This window comes from Gorilla gorilla, chromosome 19 (genome assembly GCF_029281585.2).
Source record: "Gorilla gorilla gorilla isolate KB3781 chromosome 19, NHGRI_mGorGor1-v2.1_pri, whole genome shotgun sequence".
Taxonomy (NCBI): Eukaryota; Metazoa; Chordata; class Mammalia; order Primates; family Hominidae; genus Gorilla; species Gorilla gorilla.
The window spans coordinates 45,054,833-45,081,752 of NC_073243.2; the positions used below are offsets into that span (position 1 = coordinate 45,054,833).

Below are 26,920 nucleotides of genomic sequence, written 5' to 3' on the forward strand. Positions count from 1 at the left end.
CAACTACGGCATAAAAGCTCTACATTGGGGGGCAAGAATCCTGGTTGACACTGGGGTCTTTATCAAAATTTCCCTGGATTAAATGGTCCTAATTTACTAATGCGCAGTCTGAGAAGAGTCAGGAGGGACAGAGGTACTTTTCTGAAGTAGAGAGCTGTCTTTGACTTGGCAGGTCCCCATAGGGTATAACAAGGCAAGCATTAAATGCAATAGTTTGAGGCGAAATTGACTTGGTTATGTTAATAACTAGATGGTCAGCAATAGAGCGAGGGAAGAAGAAAGAGTAATAGAATAGATGAAAGAGTTAAATTTTTCTTAGCTTTAGTTTGGTAAGGTTTTCCCCTGGGACTGTGGCCCACGACTCTAGAGGTGGGGGCGCTTTGACTCGGATGTGATGAGTCCATCCCTTTTCCGCTCTACGAACGGCAGTCTCAGTGGTTAACAGCACAAGGTAGGGTCCTTCCGAGCCTGGCTCGAGTGTTTCTTCTTTCCACCCTTTGATGAGAAGGTGATCTTCAGGCTGGTGCTGGTTTACTGGAAATTCTAGGGGTGGTACCTGTGCTAAAAGACTTTTAGTTTTGAGGGAAAGGAAAGTGGAAGATAAACCAAGTATATAATTTCTAAGAAATTGACCTTTTGTTTTAAATGTGGGGACATCAGCAGTGGACTTTATAGTCCTTGGTGCCTTCCTACTGAGAAATTTCCTTTAGCACCTATTTTTATTAGTTTTTAGACCAAAGAAGCCAAACACCATTTTATATCTGACAGTGCTTCCTGTATGATTTTTATACCAGATAAGCTAAATTTCACCTTTTACTGTGCTATTACTGTGCTATTAATGTTAAACTTAGTTTTAATAAACTTTGTAGACATTTATTCAATTTTTAATGTCAGACCATAAGGTAAGATTTTTATAGACTCTTTTTAACCTTTTATAATCTTTGTTAAAGAGCAGGTTAGTGCTTTAAGAAAAACCCATTGTGTTTTTACTTTAATGTCCAGTTCACAGAAAAACTGGATGATACCCCTTTAACTTTAGCCAATGTTTACACACAGAATTTTCTTTACAATTAACGTTTTAAAACTTGCTTAAATCTTCAAAACAATATATATTTTTTAACCTTTTAATGTAGGTAAAAATTTACATTCTTATGCCTCCTTATAATCCTTTTACCAAAGGTATATTTTACTTTCCTTATACAACTTGTACATAAACTGTTTTGTTTTACATTCAGGAGGCCTAGTTACTTTTAAATTATACAACATTTCTTGCATAAATTCTTTTTTTAATAACATTTTTTTCTTTCACGACTTTCACAGACAATTTTTCAACATGCCTCAACTTTCTGACTTATTACAAACATTTATTTCTTTAAATAACCAGTTAATTTATTTCAGGACAAGAATTTCCCATATAACACTCTGTTTACATAAATTCTGCGCCCCCTTTTTTTCCCTTTTTTTTCCGAAGATGATAACCATTCTTTTCCAAAGCGAACTTCTTTTATGTCTGTGGACTAGACTGTCTTAAGGCCACAGGATTAGAAGTTACTATAATACATGTTACACTGTTAACTTTTAGCAAACTTTACTTTTGTTGAAAACCTTTTAAGTTTGGGGTTTCAATTATCCTTTGCTATTAATAAGACCTTGTTCAGTCCAAATTAACTTAGAATTGGTATAGATGTTTTTTTTTTTTTTTTTTTCCTTCAATTACCTGGGAGGAACCATCGATTGTCCTGTCCTGAAGGGAGTTCCTCCTAGGTCTGGTCAGACCTTTGTATGGTAATTAAGATTTAGATCCCCTGTAAGGAAACCTGCCGGGTTAAGGGAATTTTCAGTGGTTAATGTTAAATCATCCTTTTTTTTTTCCTTAGGATACTTCTGAACTGGTGAGATGTGCTCACAATGAGGTTTCCTCTAAAAGTTATTTCTTTTACTTTCTTCTGTTAGCAAAGCAGTTGCCTACAGATTGAATGCTTCTGGGCCATCCACAGGTTACTGGGTTAAGGATTTTTGATAGGAAGTCCTCAGTGCTTTCGGGAATACGCCCTTGTTTACACTGACAACAAAGTGGTATTAGAGTGTTACAGGGTTACGGAGAATACCTTTAATTATCAATTATAGGTTTTAAATTTACCTTTGCTTTTAAAGGAGTAGGATACACTTTTTTTTCTTCTTGTATATTTCTCTCTCTCTTTCTCTCTTTGACTTTCTGTCTCTCTCTTTTTGACTTTGCTTTTGCCTCTGTCTCTTTCTACCTCTCTGCCTCTCTCTTTCTCTCTCTCTCTCTCTCCTTGACTCCCTCTTTGTCTCTCTGTCTCCTCCTCTCTCTCTCTTTGCCCCTTTTTCTCTCTCTTTCCTCCTCTGTCTCTCTCTGCTGGTCTTTCCTTGTCTCTGCCAGCCACTTATGCTGCTGTTCTCTCAACCACTGGTGGGGGGGGCGGTGTGGGGTCTAAAACCAGCTGTAACCAAGGGTCTATGTGTGGGAACTCATCTGGGTGCCCTGGCTTACAGGTTACCTTGTGCCACACCTTTGAAACAAGGGACCTGTCCAGGCTCCCTTCTGATGGCCAACCCACCTCTAATGCTGGCCAGTCTATTTCACACAAAGTTCTAAGTTTTCCTGGTGTCATAGTAACACCTTAATCTCCCTTAAATCCTTTCTTGAAATTTTTCAACATAGTTCCTAGTGGGGTGGGCTTACTTTGTGCCTGACCCATGCTTCTTCGAGACAAAACACCATGCTCACACCACAAAACAAAGAACGAGTAAAAAGGGCACACACACACACTTTTACAGTTTACACCAAACCCAGAATCAAAACCAAAATCAGAGTATCCAGAAATCCAAGCCAGGTCAAAACCAAAATCAAAGTATCAAGCAATCCAAGTCAAGTCAAAAACAAAAACCAAAGTGCCGGTACAGGCAGACCGTGGGTGATCAGGCCACGCTTCCACTCAAATGGAGTGGGCAAGTTCCAAAGACTAGTCTTACCAAGTTTCAGATGTCCAGACTCCAAGTGCCAGTTCCTTCCTGGTGTTCAGCCACTGCGTTGATCGTCCACGGGGGCCTGCCACGTGCTTCTCTGGCAAGGCGTTCCACCGGGCCAATTGCCTACCCAGGAGTGCTCTCAGGATCCGCATCGGTCAAGCTGGCTGGAGTGCCCCATAGGGATGCTCCACAGGGCAGGCCTAAGCCACCTAAGGGGCTGCCTCGACCGTCCGACTGTCCGTTAATCACCTCGCTTCCCGGTCAGGGAACCAAGAAATGTAGCAGAACAAGCCACAGACAAAACCCCTCAGACACCGAGTTAAAGAAGGAAGGGCTTTATTCGGCCAGGAGCTTCAGCAAGACTCACGTCCCAACAGCCGAGCTCCTATTTCATTCATTTTTATATCTCTCCAGTCTAGTGTAGTTCCTGTAGGAGATCTGGAAATGTTTCTCGTATGAAAGGTATATATACAGTGCTTCCAGATGTTGTGGGTAAGGTCCTCACTTGATTGAGGGGAAGTATAGATTTTTTTTTTTTTTTGAGACAGAATCTTGCTCTGTCTCTAGGCTGGAGTGCAGTGGCACAATCTCGGCTCACTGCAACCTCCGCCTCCTGGTTCAAGCACTTCTCCTGCCTCAGCCTCCCAAGTAGCTGGGGCTACAGACACACACCACCACACCCAGCTAATTTTTGTATTTTTAGTAGAGACAGGGTTTCACCATGTTGGCCAGGATGGTCTTGATCTCTTGACCTCGTGATCTGCCCGCCTCGGCCTCCCAAAGTGCTGGGATTACAGGCGTAAGCTGCCGTGCCTGGCCTGAATTACATATTTTAAGGAAGGGTCCAGACATACAGGGGAGAAAGCTGGAAGACTCAAGTCAGCTACCATGTTAAATAGGTGACTTCTAGAAACACCTGGAGATGAGGTACATAAGATTTGTGACATAGGGAAAAACATCCTTCCCTCAGTATGATGAACAAACAGACCCAGTTATAAAGAACGACTTCCTTAGATTTGTAACTGATGGATGGGGAAAAGTCCAGAGATTTTCTGTGCAAGAAACCTTCACCTATGACCAAGTATTCTTAGCGACCCGACATAAGAATAGTTTATCTAAATCAACCCTGAACTTGCTTCACAGAGACAAGTTCTTTTGGTCTACTAATAACATACAAGTTCCTTTTAGAAGACCACACCCACCAAGTAGGAAACGAAGGTTTCCACATTCCAAAAATTAGCAGAATCTTATCACAGCTGACGGGGCTAAGGATAGAGAGGAATAGAGGAATCAACCTATCCCCAATAGAGCAAGAAAATGAGTTAGCCAAGAAAAGTAAATGTTGGATTTAGCTCTTCAAGACCTTAAGAAAAAGATAAAAGTACCTCTGCTTAAAAACTTTTAAGGAACTTTGTATCTGAGAGACTTTGCCTAGAACTTAGTATATGTGTGTATTCTATACTAAAACACACATTTACATGAAGAAAGACTTTCTTCAAATTTTCCTCTGTCTTTAAACTGTCGTGATTCATTACTATTTGTTTTATTTCCAGTGTACTCCAAAATGTGGTCCAGGATTCAAGCATCGGATTGTTCTGTGCAAAAGCAGTGACCTTTCTAAGACATTCCCAGCTGCACAATGTCCAGAGGAAAGCAAACCTCCTGTCCGCATCCGCTGCAGTTTGGGCCGCTGCCCTCCTCCTCACTGGGTCACAGGAGACTGGGGCCAGGTAAGGCGTTTGTACTGTGGGCTCCTGCTGAAATAGCACCTTGAGACACAAACCTGAGGTTCCTTGTGTGATCATTGTAAGGGCTTGAGAGATGAGTAAGAATTAACACGTAGAAGTCTAAGTATGAGGCATGAGTGTGAAACAGTGCACAAACCACAGCCACCACATGTGGACACATACAGAGTGAGCCAGTGATTCTCCCACACCCACACACTTCCCACTTCAGATTCTGTTCTTCAGATCCATTGTAGGTTAAAATTGAAAGAGAAATAGAATAACCGATAGAGATCTGAACAAGCTACCAAAACTTTGGATTCTAGTCCCAGCTGTCAACTGAAAAGGAACAAATCAGTTAACAGCAGTGTCTTCATTTTCCCACTTGCAAAATAGAGATAATTACTCTTTTTTTTTTTTCTTTTGAGATGGAGTCTCGCTCTGTCGCTCAGGCTGGAGTGCAGTGGCGCGATCTCGGCTCACTGCAAGCTCCGCCTCCTGGGTTCACGCCATCCTTCTGCCTCAGCCTCCCGAGTAGCTGGGACTACAGGTGCCCACCACTACGCCCAGCTAATTTTTTGTATTTTTAGTAGAGACAGGGATTCACCATCTTAGCCAGGATGGTCTCGATCTCCTGACCTCGTGATCTGCCCGCCTCGGCCTCCCGAAGTGCTGGGATTACAGGTGTGAGCCACCGCACCCAGCTGAGATAATTACTCTAAAACTCACAAAAAAGTTGTGGGGTTTTTAATTAGTTTGATGATGTGATTGACAATCCTTGAAATATTATTAATACTTATTCATGAATTGATTTGTTTTTATCTGATGGACGCTATGAATTGGGAAACAAGTATATAGGAATTTTGGTATGTATTTTTATATTAGACTCATTTCCACCTTAAGTTCCAATTTTCTTATTTTTTCTTTTTTCTGTCTTATCTGCTTTTAAATTGTGTTATCTTTCTGTAGGCCACCTTAAATTCTATAAAAACAAGTCGGTTCTCAGCACAATATTAAAATTTTGTGAAGCAATATGTTAATTAGCTAGATTTAGTCACTCCACAGTGGGTATATACTTCAAAACATCATGTCATACATGATAAACAGACAATTTTATTTGCCAATTAAAAAAATTCTTAATAAAAAAGACCAAGTCGGTATATTTAGATAGAAGGAAAATTAAGTACTGTTCTTCTAAATGTCAAAGAGGAAATCTATTAGGTTACATTAAAAAATAATGCCCCAGAAAGTAAATATCTAACCATAATCAATGCCCTTATCCTGTAGTTTCATAACTGACCTGTAGCAAGTCATTTTCTAATATTTGAGACTCAAATAAATCATAATGGCATATTGTGATTTAGGCCAGCATGATTTTGTTTGTGTGCTGGGTCTGCCTTTACTTATTAAAAATGGCATTTCATATAAGTAGTTGCCAAAACTCTGGCCAAAATTCAATATTGCCAGAGTACAGTAACATCTAGACACCTCTTTTGTTTCATTTAGGAGAGGGCAAAGATTTTCAGTACCCATGAAGGTAATTAAGTATACTTGCTCTGTGCTCAGCACTTTGAGGAGACAAAAGAAATATAATCATAAAATAAGTAATGCTTGGCATCTCTATAGCAATGTTTAGTTTAATTTACAAAATGCTCAAGTAGAATACACATGACAGTGTTAAGCACTGTATACAGTTAAGTGTCAAATTATGTTTCACTATAGAAGTGTGACAGCTTCACAACACATGATTGATATGATGCTATTAAAGAATCAGAGCAGATATGCTACATGATTTTTATTTTAAACCAGGCAGGCATTTCCTTCTCTATATTCTTTGCTGCAGTCTACTGTATAAAAGTCAGTTGGAAGTTTTTGTGTTTTAGTAATTTTGCTGAATTTACCATTGTCAATTTGAGATTATTCTTTTAAATGTTGTTAAGTCCTTTTCTTCCCATTTACAATTTCAACTCAGTTTACTAAAATTCAAAATAACCAGTGAAAATACATTTTCAAAGATGCTTTAATATATTTTATAGTACATTTATTTGTCATTCTGTATGAAAACTTTCTTTTTTTTTTTTTTTGAGACAGAGTCTTGCTGTGTCACCCAGGCAGGAGTGCAGTGGCACAGTCTCGGCTCACTGCAAGCTTCGCCTCCTGGGTTCACGCCATTATCCTGCCTCAGCCTCCTGAGTAGCTGGGACTGCAGGCGCCCACCACTACGCCCAGCTAATTTTTTTGTATTATTAGTAGAGACGGGGTTTCACCGTGTTAGCCAGGATGGTCTCGATCTCCTGACCTTGTGATCCGCCCGCCTCGGCCTCCCAAAGTGCTGGGATTACAGGTGTGAGCCACTGCGCCTGGCCAAAAATATATATATTTTTAAGGCTCTTCATGAATATCCTTACAAGTCCTGTGGGTGCTTTCAGAGTTTTTGCAAACAAATCCAACAGGGCTTCAATGTGTTGACCCTGTAAACATCACCATCCCCTGTGTTGGCACCAGTTACTTCCTCATGCCTTTGATTCCAAATTTCATAGGCTTTCTGGTATTCTCGATGGCAGGCCCATAGATTAACCCAGCTTCATTCTTCAGCCTCAGCAGCTGATCAGTCCCAAGTGAAACTAAGCCTCTCGGACAGTAACTTCAGTTCTGAAGTGACTGAATCCCAGAGTAGATGCAAAAGGAGAGGGAGACATGCTCATTTGAGAACACAGACTACTTCTCAGGTTTGTGTGGCTGGCAATCCCTTAGAAAACCTGAGGGACTTATTTAAGCTCTTTTTTTTTTTTTTAAATGACCCCATCACCAGGCTCCACGGCTGTCACTGCTATTACATTGAACTAATAGTTTAATCACATACAGGACACTCCAATAAGCCATCAGGTTATTTACCTGCACACCTATAATAAATAGGGAGCAATAGTGATTTCCTAGCCCTACAATCTCTCATTATTCTACTTCATCACAAGGATTTTCTCATGACACTCCTGCTAGAGTTCACCAGCCTTGCTGGGAATTGTTGGAGTGATAGCAAGAAATCTCTATGTATTATCTTCTGGGAAGTATATTGAGTCTGTTTGCTAGGGTAATAACATGATCTTTGACTTTCCAAACCAGTTTGATAGTAGAATGACCTAATCATACACCTCTCAAAAATGAACCACATGTGGGCTTTAAAAGTTAATATTGTGGCCAGGCGCGATGGCTCACACCTGTAATCCCAGCACTTTGGGAGGCTGAGGCGGGCAGATCACGAGGTCAGGAGATTGAGACCATGCTAGCTAAGATGGTGAAACCCCGTCTCTACTAAAAATACAAAAAATCAGCCGGATGTGGTGGCGGGTGCCTGTAGTCCCAGCTACTCGGGAGGCTGAGGCAGGAGAATGGTGTGAACCCGGGAGGCAGAGCTTGCAGTGGGCTGAGATTGAGCCACTGCACTCCAGCCTGAGCGACAGAGCGAGACTCTGTCTCAAAAAAAAAAAAGTTAATATTGTGGCTGGGCGTGGTGGCTCATGCCTGTAATCCCAGCACTTTGGGAGGCCAAGGCAGGAGGATTGCTTGCGGTCAGGAGTTCGAGACCAGCCTGGCCAACATAGCAAGACGCTGTGTCTCAAAAGAAAAAAAAAAAGTTCATATTGTGTTGTATTTGAAATGACATAGTATATTTTTTACCTCCTGAAAATTGTTGAGATTAATATTTTGTTTCTTTGTGTCTTTGGATTTAGTGTTCTGCTCAGTGTGGCCTTGGACAGCAGATGAGAACTGTGCAGTGTCTCTCCTACACCGGACAGGCATCTAGTGACTGTCCAGAAACTGTTCGGCCTCCATCAATGCAGCAGTGTGAAAGCAAATGTGACAGTACCCCCATTTCTAATACTGAAGGTGAGTTTTCCATGGAGGAGGGGCCTGTGGTCTCTAATGACCCACCTTTACTGTTCCCAGGGTTTGAAGAGCACAGTAAACCCACTACTGTAGTGTAGTTTGAGTAGAGCATTTGTGAAAGCTGCTTATATGCAGACAGCAATCAGGAAACCCAAGTTTTTTCCTGACTTTTTAAGTAACTTTATGACCTTGTTAAGTCACTTAACCTCTCTGGAGCTAAGTTTATCTATAAAATAAGAAATTGGAGTAGATAATCTCTAAGATCATATCCAGCCTTGTATTCTAAGTTTGATTTATAGTAGGACTTTAGAGCTGTTTCCTAATGAACTACTCTTGAAGTGCAAACTTCTGTTTCTTTTTGGATATGACAGTGGATCTCTATCATTCTGAAGATTTAAATTCATTCTTGTTATACATATAATGAAAGCATATGTTTGAAACTACTTGCATTTTAAATGCTAATTTTCTTATCGTAGAAAAGTAGAAAAATAATTATGTAGCTGTTTATAAAGGTGGACAAAGGTCTTTGTGCTCTGGAATTTCTCTTTCTGTTTTTTATTCATTGGGAAATCCCTTTATTAACAGCAGATGCCCCACTCCCCGGCCACAATCATGACTTTTTAAAATCTGTTATTTAAATGAAAGTAATTTCTTTATTCATTTAGGCATTCATTAGGAATTGCTTGAATGCTACTATGTGCGAGTCACTATGACAGAAATTATCAAGAATGTGAAGACAAACATGGCATAGTGCAGAAGTTTAGACTGCCTTCTCACATGAAAATACAGGCAGGGTCAAATATATGCACATGAACGACACCTGAAGCCGCAAATTTAAATTATAAGGCCCTGAAAAAAACCTATCATTAATATATAGTCAAATAATTTGTTAATATTTTTCAAGTGAAAACTATATGTTTATAAACCTGTTCAAGAGAGATCTCTTTCTTTTGATCAACTCTGTCTAATTCAAAGGATTCTTAAAAATAATACTCACTATTTAAAAGTGTTTTCTTGGGAATTTTAAGAAAGTGATCTTGTATGACAAGATCCAGACACCTTGCATCTTTGCAAATGGTCTGTTTTTTTATACTTAAGCCTCAACACAATGCACTTATTATACACATAATTTACTCTTTCAAAATGTATAACCCTATGCTACATTAATTAAAAATCACAACTTTAAATTTTGCAGAATCTCTGGCTTTACTGCTACTTCTTTTTTGTCCCTTTAGATTCTGGAAATCTAGCTTTCCCTCTCTTGAGAAGGGCTCAAAATCCATAACAAACAAAAGTATTTTTCTTGGAAAAAAATTATCTTTTAAATTATCTTTAAAAAAAAAAATCTCTTAGCTGGGTGTGGTGGCTCACATCCATAATCTCAGCACTTTGGGAGGGTTGAGTTGGGAGGATCACTTGAGCCCAGGAGTTCAAGACCATGCTGGGCAGCATAGTGAGACACTGTCTCTACAAAAAATAAAAAAGTTAGCTAGGCATGGTGGTATGTGCTTGTAGTCATAGCTCCTTGGGAGGCTGAGGCAGGAGGATCACTTGAACTCAGGAAGTTGAGGCTGCAGTGAGCCCTGATCATGCCACTGCACTCCAGCCAGGGCAACAGACTGAGACTCTGTCTCAGAAAAACCCCCCCAAAACAAAACAGAACAAAATCTGTCTTCTGTAAGACTCCAGCAAATAATTTCTTTTATCCATTGTAAGTTAGCAATAGATCACATGAGTTTGGGGTTCTCTTTTTCTTTCAGAATTAGAAGATACAAGGTTAAGGTAGGAGAGAGGATATAACTATCATATTAAATTATTCTGTGTTGGGTATTATGTTAGGCCCTTTATATATATTATCTGTCTTATATATCTCACATACACAAATAGATCTCTCTGTGTGTGTGTGTGTGTGTGTGTGTGTGTGCGCGTGTGTAGTATCTTATATAATCCTGACAACAAGCTTCTAAGAGTTGGTATTATTAATGAAGAAAGTGAGGCACAGGGGAAGATAGTGATTTGCCCAATTTAAAGATTAGGAAGTAGTAGAGTCAGGATCTGAACCCACATTTGGTAGGGTTCAAGTACCTGTCCATTTCAACTATATTTGCATGCTATTCTTAAATTAGTCTTTAAAGTAGGGTATTTTGACATAAAAGCAAGAGTTTCTGATTTTGAAGTAAAACATTTTTGGCATGACTGTCAGCCTAATTCAATAGATGAAGCCTAAGTCATTGCTGAAAGAACTGCCTTTTGACATGCCTAAAACAATATATCTGTGGAAGTTATGCTCATAGCTTCATTTCAGACAATTTTAATAATTTCTCCAAAATCTTCTCTATAATGCATAATCATTATAGATAAACTTTGCAGTTTATGTATAATAAGTTTCAAAACTATTTTCAGAGTAGGCAGAATATCATTTGTACCTGTGCTAATTTCTGCCTTAAGGGAATTGTCTTAAAATGGATACGTGTTAATTTGAGGTTTCTTGGGTTATTTGGAGAAACACCTCATGGTTATTTCATCTACCTGGCTAAATCGCTTTTTATTAATATTATTCTAAAGTAAGCAGTAAAAACAATATATTTAGACTTCTCAGTAAAGGAAGAAGTTTTTAGGAAATTATTAATCCTGCAAAGTATGACTCATGTTAGAATCATTATTATCTAAAGCTGTCAACTCATTTAAAAGAAAGAAGATAACTCTCTTTACAAAATTAGATTTAAAGTACAAATGATACGTCTGTCATAACTTGTTGTGTGTTCCCTTTAATTTCCCAATAGCATATATGGAATGCATTTAAATATCTGAAACTATTTGTTCATTTAATCAGCAGCTAATTATTGAATGCTTTCTGTGGCCAACCTCTGCTATTTATTATGGAAAATCTAAATATATTTATAAGTTCATAGTCTTTCAGGGCAAATACTTAAATGAAAATTTTTTTAATTCAAAAAAATTTAAGAAAGGAAGGGGAAATGTGTTGTGTGGAGCAGTTTGCACAAGTGCTCAAATGAAGGACCAATGAGGTAACATTTTCCATCAAGGCAGGCTTCATAGACTAAGTAATCAGTAAGCCAGCTATATAACACATAGTTGGAAAAACCCAGTGTGTACCTTGGGAAAAGTGAATAAAACATTATGAGCTGAATTATAAGTTTTAATCCATAGAGATATGGAATGGACGGATAACATAGATTTCAAAAGAGACAAGGAGGCTGGGCACGGTGGCTCATGCCTGCAATCTCAACATTTTGGGAGGCCAAGGGGAGAGGATTGCTTGAGCCCGGGAGTTTGACACCAGCCTGGGCAACATAGGGAGACCCCTTCTCTACAAAAAATTTAAAAACTAGCTGGGTATGGTGGCACGCATCTGTAGTCCAGCTACTTGGGAGGCTTAGGTAGGAGGATCACTTGAGTTTGGGAGGTCGAGGTTGCAGTGAGCCATGATCACACCATTGCACTCCAGCCAGGGTGACAGAGTGAGACTCTGTCTCAAAATAAATAAATAAATAAAAAGAGAGAGAGAAGAGGTTCTAGTGTGAAAATAATGCAAACGTGGTCTGTTATGGTTGTAGGAGGCAGATCAAGGAAGAAAAGAGGCCGGGCGTCGTGGCTCACGCCTATAATCCCAGCACTTTGGGAGGCTGAGGTGGGTGGATCACCTGAGATCAGGAGTTCAAGACCAGCCTGACCAACATGGAGAAACCCTGTCTCTACTAAAAATACAAAATTATCCGGGCATGGTGGCACATGCCTGTAATCCCAGCTACTTGGGAGGCTGAGGCAGGAGAATTGCTTGAACCTGGGAGGCAGAGGTTGTGGTCAGCTGAGATCACGCCATTGCACTCCAGCCTGGGCAACAAGAGCAAAACTCTGTCTCAGAAAAAAAAAAAAAAAAAAAAATGGAGGACAGAAATGCCTTTTAGCAAGGAAAAGTTAAGAAGAAAGTTGGAGGCCGGGTGCAGTGGCTCACGCCTGTAATCCCAGCACTTTGGGAGGGCGAGGCGGGCAGATCACGAGGTCAGGAGATTGAGACCATCCTGCCTAACATGGTGAAACACCATCTCTACTAAAAACAAAAAATTAGCCGGATGTGGTGGCGGGCACCTGTAGTCCCAGCTACTCAGGAGGCTGAGGCTGGAGAATGGCGTGAACCCGGGAGGCGGAGCTTGCAGTGAGCCGAGATTGCGCCACTGCACTCCAGCCTGGGCGACAGAGCGAGACTCCGTCTCAAAAAAAAAAAAAAAAAAAAAAGAAAGTCGGAGAAGGAGCAGTTTCTGGTTAATGCAGGAGAGTGGAAGAGGTGGAAGAGGATCCCCTTTCCTCCAGCACAGTCAGATTCCCATGACTCATAGTACAAGGCTACTGAAAAACCACTTCAACTCTACCCCAAGACAGGGCAGGATTTGGGGAGACGTATTGAGATCTAAAATAGTCTTTCAGTTGAATCTCTATGAATTAAATGGGCCACAGATAGAATGTTGAGAATTGTTTTGACTACCAAGATTTAGGTAATGGTCTCCCTCCTATCAGTATTTCATTATGAAAAAAATTAGAAGTTTCAAGCATACAGCAAAGCTGAAAGAATTTTACAGTGAACATCCACCATCTAGATTATATTACTTTTAATGGCAAAAACTGAAATTACTTTTGCACCAAACCATAACATTATCATTTACTGAACATGCTTTTTCATATATGTGCATATGTCTGCCCATCCATTCCTCAAGCTTATGATTTTTTAAATAACATCCTACATTCATCCAATCATTAATTTACTTACTTAGCAAACATACTTACCATGTGCTAGGCACCAAGACTATGAACGCAATACAACAGGTTCCCTGTTCTCAAAGGTTTAGTAGGATTGGCAACATACAAATAATTTTGACAATATGAGCAGTACTGTTCCAGGCGTGGGAAGAAGTGACCATGAGTGCACAGAGGAGCAGGTAATCAGCAGAAGCATCACAGAGAAGGCAAGCTGAGCTGGACATGGAAGGTAGGAAACAGTTTACCCAGAAGACATTGAAATGCAGGGCATTCCTGACAGAGGACAAATGTGTGCAGTCACAGGGGCATGGAGGCAGTTCACTATCGCTGTGGTGGGTTGGGAGATGAGCAGGCAGTGCAGATGAGGCTACAGAGAGAGAGGCAGGGACTTGGTTTTGGAGACTCCACATGTGGAAGGAAGCTAGGACTCTATCTTTGGGTTATAGGGAACAAGTGAAAAAAAACTGGGGTTTGATATGCTCAGGATGACAGAAGGGTAATGGAGCAGAGGGAGGGCAGCCTTGTGTGGGAGTAGAGTGAGAAAGAATTTTTCTAAGAGTCCAGGCAAGAGAGGATGGAGGCGTGAACTAAGGCAGATATTGTAGGGATTAAAAGGAGAGTGATGAACTGGGGGAAAAATAATAAAATGAAAGGAGAATAAAAAGAGCCTGATGAACAATTAGACATGGAGATGAGAGATATGGAGGTGTTCAGGATGACTCCCACATTTCAGATTTAGGTAACTGTGTACCATCATTAATCATGAAGGAATTCAGGCATCTGTAGGGAAATTAAACACGTTAGTCTTCTGAAGCTTTAATAAGATAATGGAATTTGAATAAGATTAAAAAATAAAATAAATTGAGAGAGATTGAAGAAATGGAGGGAGGTCAAGCAACAAATGATAATAAGGAAATCAGAAGCAGGGTTTCAAAAAATTAAAATAGCAAGAGGGAAATGGGAGGAAGAAGAAGGGAGATACAATTTGCTGTGTTCAACATCTGCTTTAGTTTTTTGTTTCTGAAAGCCTTTGGCAAAGGGTTAAAACATTATAGGCATGATCTTGACAGACTGCCACTGATGAGCGTAACACTATGTTGCTGCTAAAAGTGAATTAAAGACATGCTGGGTATCAGTACATTTGCAATACTACTCAGAGTAATTTTTTGAAGTACATATGTCAGTTGGGACTAACCTACTCAAGCTCACCTGAAATTCTATCCAAAATGCCATTTTATTCATCTTTCATGCAGTTTCAAGTTCCCTTGTAGTTTATACAGTGAGTCTTTTCAGCTTGTCAATAGCACAAGGAACTCTGTCACAGAGTATTTATTGCTGCCAGGTCATGATTCATGGTGTGCTATGGGCTGGTAACCAATCCAGGAAAGGTGTGGTTAGTGTACAATGGTTTACCAGCCCAGGATGTCTAATGGTGGCTTTGGTGGCTCTTAGACTCCCTCATGTAAATAGTTCTGGGAAAGCTTAGGCAGCTCCAGAAATCTCAAACCAAGAATTTTGGTCAAACTAGCTACTGCATTTGGGTTTTAATGTGGAACCTGATGTATTAAAATCAGTAAAGGAACGATAAAGGTCATTTGAAGACTTTGGTTTCAAAGAGGTGAGGAAGGCCAGTTTTTTTCTTTACCACTTCAAAGAGTTCGTAATTCACTTAGCATGCAGGTTCACATTCCTGGCTGTCTGGTCTGGAGGGAACCCTGGATTTGGGTTGAGATTATACCACCTCCAGGTTGAATGTGGGTGGCATCCAGGGAATAAGACTAAATAAAAAGAAACTTGAGAAAGCAAAGAGAGAAAGGAATGGTCTAGTCTATGGGAAATTGAAATCAGTGTAAAGTTCGATAGCTGATATCATCTTGCTTGAAGGATAAAAATAAGCTGGTGTACTGTTCTGTTACAATGAATAATGTTAGGTTCCCAAGCAAAAGTTGCCATTTCATCCTTTTCTAGTCTGAATATGTAAAATGTCAAGGGGTCAAGTACAACTTTATTAGGAGAAGTACACTGAGTTCACATTCCCCACCCCAACTCCTGTGCCACGCATGCACAGCCTTTGCTATCTCACTTCTCATCAGGTTCTGCATTTCCATGGGCAGTTTGTCAGAAGCACAGCTGTTTGTACTTTTTAAATCCAAAAGATAGACCTTTAGGTGCTTAAGTCATAACTCTTCACTTACTGTTTTCTTCTTCTGAACCACATAAGGAGTTTACAGGAACAGGGCGTGCATTCTCCAAAGAGAGATGCTGATGGTCCAACCTGGTCATGAAGGGTATCTCCCAACTCCAGTGAGACAAGTAGGCAAGCTTTGTAACATTCAGTGACATAAATGCAAAAGCCCTGCATTTGAGGACTTGGTCTTGTATTTCTTGGACCAAATCAAGCCTTCAAAGTCACAATTAATCTGAATCTAATTGCATTCTAAATTCATAAACCTCTATTCAGTATATTTTGAAAGCATGTCTTTTAGGTCAGAGTTTTGAAAGATTAATGTAAAGCACCTGGGGAAAAACTCATTGGCACATCAATGTTAAGTAGATTCATGTGTTGCCTATGAAACAGGTTGTCTAATTTTATCATTCAACTCTACCAAAACCCAGATTACCAATGAGAACCACTCCAGCATGCCTGGCAAATTACTTCAGATTCTAATAATGGATCCAGTTCACATTGCAGGGCCTAGGGGCTGGCTTTCAGCCCTTGATGTCTTCCCAAGTCTCTCTGAGAAGAATTTGGGAATTCTCCGTAAAGTCATTCCCACCAGAAGTCTCTAGTCCTGGGTAAAGTGTAACTTTTCTTTCAGGGGTGGAGTGGGGTGTAAAAAGAGGAGAGAATAATTAGGTTTAAAAAATGTTAACTAGAAACCACAAGATAAGGACCTCTTACCTTTCCAATATCCTCACAGGAAAAGGGTAGAAAGGGTGTCTTGTCATTCTTCTCCTAGGAGAGTACTTAGCTGGTACATGATGATAGTCGAAGAGAAAATAAGCCTCCTTCATCTTAAAATCCTTGACCCACTGGCTCAGATTCCGCTACTTAGAAAGCAGTAAGTAGATAGATATAAGTGTGTTTGCATTAAGAAAATATGACAGTAAAGCTCAAACCTTCAAAACAAATTAACTACAGAGTGATTATAATACCAAAAAAAACTCAAACTAAGTAATTCTTTTGAATGGATCTCTTAGTATTATTTATTTGCTGCACATTATGCACTACTTGGGTATAGAGGAATTTTGAATTTTTAAACATTTTAAGTATCAGCTAGAAATCAATGCCAACTGTAAATCATTCAGAAATTAAAACAGAACATTCGTTATTGTTTTAATTTCAATGGGATATGTGATTTAACTTATATACAACCTTTCCAGAATATTTTTGTTGTTGGTGGTGGTTTTTTTTTGGTGTTTTTTGTTTTTGTTTTTTTGGTTTTTTGTTTGTTTTGTTTTGTTTTCGTTTTTTTGTTTTTTTTAAACAATAGTAAGTTGTACTGCTCAAGGGTAGAAGAGAAAAGGCTTTCATAATTTCACTGGGCTTTAAGGATGAGGCAGATTAATGAAGTAAGTTTTATAATTAAGGCCTCTCAACGACATCAGCATAATTGCAATGAGCACAGCAAATCAGTCCTCTCTAGCTAAGCTAAAAGTGGTAGATGGGTTGAATGCCCCAATATAATTTAAAACTGGTACTAATATTTTGAAGATTCCATTCATTTTTCTGTAATAATGGGGCTTTAAAACTTCTTGGTGTGTCTAAAATCACCTTTTCACTTGTGTACTTTTACAAAATTTGAGGAGGAATATCTAGTGACAAAAAGTATAAAGGGATAATTCAGGCTCTTCTAAATAATTCAGATGCTATTCTGGAAACCTCCTTTTAAAAAACATAGATCCCCTTCTCTAAGGTGGAACAGCAAACTCTTAAAGAAACGAAACCTGACTATGATGCTCCAAGTTGATTTATCAGTGTTGTCAGCCAAGAATACAGAGTCAGAGACAGGTAGAAACTTCTTGCATTTAGATGCTAAGAATATCGCTGAAGTAGAATGGCTCTGGAGTCAGATAAACCTGTTCTTAGACCAACTAGCTGTGTGACCCAGCATGAGTTTCATAATCTTTTTGAGCTTATGTTTTGCTGTCTATATAAAGCTGACATTTTATATACGGTCATGGACTGTATAATGATGTTTTGGTCAACAACAGACTACATATACAAAGGTCCTATAAGATTATAATATTATATTTTTACTGGATCTTTTCTATGTTATATATTTAGATACACAAATACTTACCATTGTGTTCCAACTGCCTACAACATTCAGTACAGTAATATGCTGTGCAGGTTTGTAGCCCAGGAGCAATAGGCTATACCATGTAGCCCAGGTGTACAATAGGCTATACCATCTAGGTTTGTGAAAGTACACTCTAAGATGTTTGCACATTGACAAAATCACCTAACAATGCATTTCTCAGAGAATATCCCCATCACTGAGCAACACATGACTGAACTTAAAAGGATTAACATATATATATAATATATGTTTATGTTGTGCCTTACACAAATGATATGCTTGATAAATTATAATTTTTAATGCTGGCACTACTAAATTAAGCTCTTGTGGAGTTAAAAGAGAATAAAAGATGAGTCGTGGTTGGTGAATAGATTTTCATCAAATCTAAAGATGTAATGAACTGATTCTTCTAGTCAGGCCGGTTCCTAGAAGGCAAAACCAAGAAGTAGGAACCGGATCTTCCATACAGCCTAGGAATTTCCATATTAATATTTGAGTCCTGAAGTCTCCAGATCTCCCACAGGTCTTTCCCCACTCCTGCCCTCATCATAATTTTCTTGCTTTCTCTTTAATAGCTTTCTGATATTTTGCTTAAATGCGTAAATGTGTAACCCTTTCTGAGACTATATTTATTTTGACAGGGATCCCAGAGAAATAATACATGATAGTTGTTCTCAGAGGCAGATGTTTTGCTGTTAATAATGAGAACTAATGAACAATGCTTACTCTGAGCCAGGTGCCATGGCACATGCATTATCTGCATTACCTCATGCAAACCTCACAACATCCTATGAGCAGACCTTATCATAGTCTTTATTTTGGAGATGAAGAATCTGAGATTTAGAGAGGTGAAGTAACTTGGCAGAGGACAATCAACTCCTAGAAGAGGCAGAGCCAGAATTCACCCCCAGGCCCACCTGAATCCAGATCTCCTGCCCCTAACTACTGGGTTGTGTTGCCGCTGCAGGCAACTCAGGGGACACTCATAATCCCAACGTCCCTAAGCTTGATCCTGTTCCCAGAACCTACTGACTTCCTGCTTCCAATCAAGTTAAGTGGGAACTAACTTAACAAGGGTATTGGGAAGTTCAGAAAGGAACATCCTGATAGCTGGCCTCCAGCCTGCCCACAAGCTAGATACTGCCTCTGAACAAAAGGCTGTGTTCTGGGCCTCTGCATGTAGAGAAGAGTCTTATTTCTAGCACTCATCTAAGGAACAGAATCCCTGACTATTCATATTTGGGTTTTTTTGTTTGTTTGTTTGTTTGTTTGTTTGTTTTTTGAGACGGAGTCTAGCTCTGTCGCCCAGGCTGGAGTGAAGTAGCACAATCTCAGCTCACTGCAACCTCCGCCTCCCGGGTTCAAGTGATTCTTGTGCCTCAGCCTCCTGAGTAGCTGGGACTACAGGTGCGTGCCACCACACCTGGCTAATTTTTGTATTTTTAGTAGAAATGCGGTTTCACCATGTTGGCTAGGCTGGTCTCATGCTTCTGACCTCAGGTGATCCACCCATCTCAGCCTCCCAAAGTGCTGAGATTACAAACGTGAGCCACTGTGCCTGGTCAACTATTTATAATAGCCTTAATGGGTGGGTGGGTAGGCAGGTGAAGGGAGAAGCAATTTATGAATATTCTATTTCATTCATTATGTATTATAATTTAAACTGGTGAATTTACTTCTAATTTGCTCAACTCAGAGTTTTCTTGGTCCAGCTACTCTTCTAAAAATGGAGTAGTAAGTCTAATGAAGTTGTTCCCCAGGAAATACTCCACTTTGTTTTGTCTTCAAACTGACTTGTGTCTTTAGGGCAGTATTTTCTCAGTACTAGTTCAAATATTGCATCCTCATTGAGATATTTGGAGAGTAACTCCTTGCTTCCTTTCTGTCAGGCAATAAAGATACTAATAACTAATAATTGTAATAATAATAGCAATTCAGTATCCTACACTTATCCCATACTTCCTGTGTTCCAGGCACTGCTCTAGTTGACGTTCATAAGGATACACGTGTAGTCTTACATGTTACACGTTGAGTGTGGGTTCTCTAATCATTTCTGTTTTACAGATGAGAAAACTTAAGCACAAAGAGGTTAAGTGATTTGTCCCTCTTCTACCTTCTTCCAGCTAAAACTTAAATTTACTGAGAATCCTGGTGTGAAAAGTTTTAATTCATATTTCTAGCTATTAATCTCTTTGTAAGTGAAATGTTGAGTAAGGGAGCTGGGTGGTGGCAGAGATGTTTTCAGTGGATTTGGGAGTTCCAGTTTCAAATTTTAAGACTTTCACCAAAGGAGCCTTTAAAAATTGAGATCAATAAGATTGTTATCTTCATCTTCAATAGTAAGAACTGGGAAGTTTTCCATGTCTTTGTACTTAATTTTCCATGTTTATCATATGGCTCATATGATAAACTACAATGTATCTGATCTCTTAGAACTTCAGTGGGTTTTTGAAGCCAGGAAAAAACAAGCAAACAACAAAAACTGTCTGTAACACTGAACATTACCCACTGCCCAGCCTGATTCCTAATTACCTTCAACAATTTACCCAGGATGCTTCAGTATAACTACCTGGAAAAATGAGGGTGGAACTTTGGTTCTAGCAGGCATGTGAAAATTTCATTACTAAGTTTACAGAGTATCCTAAAGTCTCCAAATAAAAGTGACCAGAATACTGGAAAAGAATATTATTGCTAGCAGTGGGGTTGTATGGAGCCAGGGGGAGTTCTGAGAATCAAAGGCCCATGTCCCTTTCTCTACACTGGACCCTCATCCCACCTTCTGCAACCAGCCTCAAGGGGAGATGGAGAAAGAATCATTTATTCACCTTCTGGCTGCAAGAACTGCAGACTGCAACTGTGGCAGTTCTAGCACTGAGGAGAAAATACACATAGGAAAAAAGAAGACCATGTCTCACTTCCAAATTAAAAAAAGACATTTCTACATGTTTCCATAACCCACAGACTGCTGCCATTTGAGGCCAACCCCTCAAAGCTTTCTTCTTTGTCTAGTGTAGTTGCTGAATCTAGGCCACTCTCAGCAATCCTTTTCATTCACCCAGGCCCATCCCCACGCCTCACAGATGCAGAGATTCTCTGGAGACATGTGTACTTTGGTATCAAACAATGCAACTCATGTTTGATTTTGGATAACCTTGCACTGTTGAATAAAATAACCCTTGAGAAAGAAGCAATAAAAGCGCTGTAAGAAAAATGACTCATGTTTCCAAGCTGTCTAAAGTGATCACTTATCCTAGCAAATGGTAATTCTTTCAAGACACAGTGGGCATACACCATACTTATAAAAATCTGGAAGGAAAGCCTTGCAAACATTTTTTTAAATTGTGTTAAAATATATCAAAAGAATATTTCTAGTAGACTGTACCAGGCAGGGTATGCTTAAAAACAAAAACAAAAACCACATGGAGGTCGAAGCCAAGGTGGATTGGCCCAAAGGGGGTCCTTGCTGAACATGCAGGCCCATCGGCTTGTTTATGTACTTGTTTATGTGCCTCTAATTGTTTTCCATTTTCTGCCCCCATTCGTTAGAGTGCAAAGATGTGAATAAAGTGGCTTATTGCCCACTGGTGCTGAAGTTCAAGTTCTGCAGTCGAGCATACTTCAGACAGATGTGTTGTAAGACCTGCCAAGGACACTGACCCACAGAAAGCCAGAGAGAGTGCCTTGTCATTTCATCATGGAAATGCATCCATCAAAGAGAGCCACCCAGAGGAAGAGGATTGATGTCCTTGCAAATGCATTACCCTGTGGAAAACGTAACCACTGGTCAGCCCTAGCTGACAAAATTTCAATATTATTTTAACTTCTGTGAAGTGGGATTTATTGATCCAAAGTGCTGGACACGGTATTAGGAGGGAATGCCAGATTGGAGAGATCCAAACAACACAGGGAGACTTGCTTACTGTGGAGCGTTTGTGTTCTTTCGAGTAAATCCAATAGCCTGTTTACCTCCTTGGACCATTAAGATAATTTTTATTATGGACTTAGCAATGACACTGAATCCATTTGTATTTAAAACTGTTTAAAATGTAGCTGTTATGACTTGGTCAACTATGGAAGTGAAGAAAGTTCAGAATTCTTAAGTCATAGCTTAAAAATATTTACTGTACTTTATCTCACTACAACAGCACCACAATTTAAATTATAAAACGGGCTTTGAACTATAATTTAAGGAGCAATTATAAATCAAAAGTAATGAAAGTTTGTATTATTTTTCTTCATTCCACTTAATTTCCTTAGGAATAATCCCCCGGTTCTGAACACTGCTGTGAGCCATATATAAAACTATATTAAACTGAACAATAATGAGGGGCATAGTTTAAAGCAGTGCATCAGTTACTGCAGCTGTGCAAGTCTATAAACTCAGTGCTGAAAGACTGTGGCCAACTTGCCATTGTGCAAGTAAAGCTGAGATTTCCATTAAAACTTTAAGAGAAAAACATTTCAATTTCATGCAGAAACCAGACCTGGGGTATGGTACAGACCAAAGGACCAGGCCCTTTGCTGCCACCACACAGGATGCCTTAGTTCTTATTTGAGTCCCCCCAACTCACTTGTGTTTACATCCTCTCCAGCCACAGCACGGCTTCTGCCCTTTGGATTGCTGCACGTGTGTTGAGCTTACTGAGATGATACCATGCAAAAGATAGACTGGCTCGGTAACCAGGCAGACCCTTTTGCAGTTTGTTGACAATTACGATGAGTTCCAGATGTCCCTTCTTTGATATGGTAGAAGGGCATTTATTTATATGAGAGCAAATGTGTGTGTGTGTTTGCGGGCGCTTTTAAGTGTGTGGATAGATGAGTGTGCTTGCACATAATGTGCTATTTCTGTGAGTTTTAAAGTAGGCAAGGGATAATAACCAAAGAAGAAAATTTCATGAAGACTAGACATCATAAAGCATAATTTTAATAGTCACTCAACCAAGTATTTTTTATTTTTTATGGATACTCTGAATGGCAATTAAATGTGAAACCCAGTTTCTTGGGCAAGTCAAATTCTGGAATCACATCCACCTAAATTAAAATGACTAGCTCGTATTTTCCCTATCTTCAAGTTTCACATCCTGCTCATCAAAAGACTCGACAGCAAGACTTAGAATGAAAAAGGGTACTTGTTTATATTAATATTTTTTACTTGAACACGTGTAGCTTGCAGCAGGTTCTTGATGAATGTGCTTTGTGTCCAAAATGCCTCCCCATTGTACACAGGTGTACACCATGCATGCACCAACACCTAAAACTCAAAGCTAAATGACTATTTTGTAAGGTTAATACTTTCAGTTAAACAGCATGTTTGACTTGATTCCATCATGGTGCTCTTAAATTACATGTCAGTGCATCACATATATCATGATCTAATGCAGATGACTAGGCTTTTTCCAAAAGGAAGACAGACCCTCAGACACCAAAAGCCAATCTAAACTCCCAGGTTTGCTGTGGACAATCAGCATGGAATGTTTTCTGCACTCTCAGTCATGACCATCTGTATCTTGTTACCTGCTTTCTGTCTCAATGCCACAGTTCTCAACCCTGAGCCTTCCAGAGAGAGCTGTTGATGATACAAGAGGAATCACCAGGGCCCGGATCTAAGATGCCCTTAGAAGACCAGCCCAAGTGCCGTCTTAGCCATTCAGTGAAGGGCAAACAGCCCATGGGTAGTATGGCCCGAGCACTGAATTCCCTTGCGCCTTTTCAAAGAACAGTTAACTTGGTGCTAATGTGCCCTGGTGAAATAAATAAAAGATGGGTGGTTTCTGTGGCATTTTAGGCATAGGTTTGCAATCCAGATCTGATTTTCTCCAACACAAATATCAGCTCATGTTCTTATTTCAAAAAGATTCCTTATTACCGACTAAAAGCTATTTTTTACCTCACCTGGAAACTACCATTGTGAGGGCCATCCCCCAGGCACTGCACAGCACCTTGGCTGATGCTGGAAGAGGAGGGCAGTCAGTGTCACTTCCGGGATGTGCCCCAGCACTGAGAACAAAATGCAGGCATCCCCCGGGGCAGCATCAGAGTGCCTTTCTAGAGGGAGCCACGCACAGAATGTAACAGGATGAAACAGTTTCAAGTAAGCCTTGAATTGAAACCTGAGTAGGTTAAAACAATTCTATTTCATAGCACATCACAATACTGCTGCTACTCTGTAGCCACCCCCATGGCTACATGATGCCCTATTCCTAAATAATAACAATAGCATTGTCAGTGGAGGCTGGGCCACCATGGCAGACCTTCCAAAAGTAGTGAGCTACACAGACTACTTAGGGAACCCCAGGGAAACTGGTACCCTACACCTGGGAGCAGTATCTGCCACTGGGATAAAGTCCTACTAAAAAAGGAATGGTAAATGTACCCTAATGATTAAACCCCGTGAGATACATATGATTTCCAAATAGTCCATTTCATTAGGAACTTTTTTGTTTGAATGAATGTCACATAGGTATCCTCAGTAACACAGAACGAAATTACCTTTGTATTATTGTGATTAGTTGTTGCTTATTATTTTATACTCAGTAATAATGTGGTACACTGTTAATTTTTTTGCTTTTGTAAATTATATTCTAATTTATTGCCATGTTTCCTAACACTTGTCCTACATTCATTCTCCTGCTTGTAATGAAAATGAAAAAATCATTGTAACACTTGATGGAGTGAAATTCCACGCCAGGCACAGAATTTTTTTGACATAGATAATTTAGTAAAATAAAAATTCAGCTTATAATAATGATACAGATTGAAGTTGTCTATTCCCTGAAAAGCCTGTGTTAAAATGGTAGTACCAGGAATGAATTCCCTTGGGCGACCACACCTACATTATCCAAATTATCCAAGTAGTATCTCGGTTGGGATGATTTGCTGTATCCTTATTACCCTCCTCAGAGATTGCATCTATTTCTGTGTGTTTTAGTCCTATCTAAATGCAAGAGTGTCAGGTATTACTGGTGGGGCTACATCCCCAGCCATCATCAGCCACTCTTCTAAGGCCCCAAAGGAAGTCCAGACTGGCCACTGCCACACCCCCTCAACTGCTAGTGCACAACTCTTTCGCTTTCCTTTCCTTTTTTTTTTTTTTTTTTTTGAGACAGAGTCTTACTCTGTCGCCCAGGCTGGAATGCAGGGGCGCGATCTCGGCTCACTGCAAGCTCCACCTCCCGGGTTCACGCCATTCTCCTGCCTCAGCCTCCCAAGTAGCTGGGACTACAGGCGCCTGCAATCACGTCCGGCTAATTTTTTGTGTTTTTAGTAGAGATGGGGTTTCACCGTGTTAGCCAGGATGGTCTCGATCTCCTGACCTCCTGATCTGCCCGCCTCGGCCTCCGAAAGTGCTGGGATTACAGGTGTGAGCCACCGCGCCCGGCCCTGCTCTCCTTTTCTTGCCTTCCATGTAAATTATTTAGTATATTAGAGGATGCAAGATAGTTCACTGTGCCAAGGTCACTAAACCAAATGAATTCATACTTGAGGGATTTTTCTAGTCAGGGCAAAGAAACGTGATGAGCTCACTTTCTACCTTTAGCATTTCCTTTTGGGCTGAAGATGAACTAATGGCTCAGTCTTTGCTGAGTTGAGGAATACAATGATATGCAAAGGAACTCAGAAAAAAATTTGAATATGAAGGTGACCCTCTTGCATGCTTAGCTATTCGAGTACTTTATTTTCTTTTTGTTTTACTTTCTTTTCTTTTCTTTTTTTTTTTTTAGATGGAGTCTCACTCTGTCGCCAGGCTGGAGTACAATGGCGCAATCTTGGCTCACTGCAACCTCTGCCTCCCGGGTTCAAGCGATTCTCCTGCCTCAGCCTCCTGAGTAGCTGGGACTACAGGCACACGCCACCACGCCCAGCTAGTTTTTGTATTTTTAGTAGAGATGGGGTTTCACCATGTTGGCCAGGATGGTCTCGATCTCTTGACCTCATGATCTGCCCACCTCGGCCTCCCAATGTGCTGGGATTACAGGCATGAGCCACCACTCCCAGCCAGCTATTGGAGTACTTTCATAATGACAACTTCATCAGTTACATAAGAAGAGTGGAATTGGCTGGGTGCAGTAGCTTATGCCTGTAATCTCAGCACTGTAGGAGGCCAAGGCAGGTGGATCACCTGAGGCCAGGAGTTGGAGACCAGCCTGGGCAACATTGTGAGACATCATCTCTACCAAAAAAAAAAAAAAAAAAAAAAAAAAGATGTGAAATGTCCAGGCTCGATGGTGCTTTATTCTACCCACTCTGATGTCTCATACACACCATACCCAGTTGTTTCTTCATTAGAAGAAATCAGGTTGCATCACGTGAGACAATTAGATAGTCTTAGAAGAGTATTTCTCCAAGGTTACCCTAGCAGCCAAAAGCTGCTGAATTATGAATACTCAGTTCATGAGAAGGCCATGGATACCAACCATTTTAACCTCCCACTGCAGCTGCAAAGGATAGTTCTGCTGGGTTTGGGGAGGGAGAAATACCAAGAAACAAGATTTACTTTAGCTTAGATTCTTAAGTATCGAGTCTAGTATCTTTTCAGCTACAGTTGTTTTCAAGTTTCCAATTAAATGCCTTTTTTCCCTTTGATGTATCAAAAGGACACTATCCTGCTTAGGGTACTGACTCCAAGGACAGTCTGCCTTCCATGGAGACTCGGCCTTTCCTCAGGGAGCATGGGGATCATCCTTAAGCCTTTATCCTCCAAAACGCCAGATGTTTTTCCAAGCAAATTCAGGAAAAAGTTGGGTGTTGGGAGCAAAAACGTGAATTTGCATGGCTAGTATAAGACTTATTACTTTTTAAAGAAGGAAAAAGAAACCTTGTTCAGGTAGAAAAAGAAGTCACAGCCCAAGAGAACTGAAAAATTCTAATTAAGTGGTCACAGGAAAGTTGCTGCATTTAAAAGTGGCAGATACGTGGCCAGGCGCGGTGGCTCACGCCTGTAATCCCAGCACTTTGGGAGGCCGAGGCGGGCGGATCACGAGGTCAGGAGATTGAGACCATCCAGGCTAATATGGTGAAACCCTGTCTCTACTAAAAATACAAAAAAAAAATTACCGGGTATGGTGGTGAGCGCTTGTAGTCCCAGCTACTAGGGAGACTGAGGCAGGAGAATGCCGTGAACCTGGGAGGTAGAGCTTGCAGTGAGCCGAGATCACGCCACTGCACTCCAGCCTGGGCGACAGAGCAAGACTCCGTCTCAAAACAAAAAAAAAAGTGACAGATAAGCTTTGTTTG

General features: G+C 40.2%; 1 protein-coding gene across 8 annotated transcripts in view; it reads left to right on the forward strand.

Annotated features, from left to right (window-relative positions):
- ADAMTS6 (ADAM metallopeptidase with thrombospondin type 1 motif 6) overlaps positions 1-24,434 on the forward strand; it is a 362,071-nt gene extending 337,637 nt beyond the window's left edge. For 7 of the 8 annotated variants that reach the window (XM_063700711.1, XM_055367654.2, XM_004058773.5 and 4 more), the window contains 3 exons: positions 4,548-4,724; positions 8,447-8,603; positions 21,230-24,434. In XM_063700711.1, the coding sequence (XP_063556781.1) occupies positions 4,548-4,724; positions 8,447-8,603; positions 21,230-21,339 (444 nt within the window). In that variant the 3' untranslated portion in view covers positions 21,340-24,434. Of the gene's footprint in view, positions 1-4,547; positions 4,725-8,446; positions 8,604-21,229 lie in introns of those variants that run through there. The other variant, XR_010131756.1, reaches the window with a different exon arrangement.
- Positions 24,435-26,920: the final 2,486 nt, after the last annotated feature.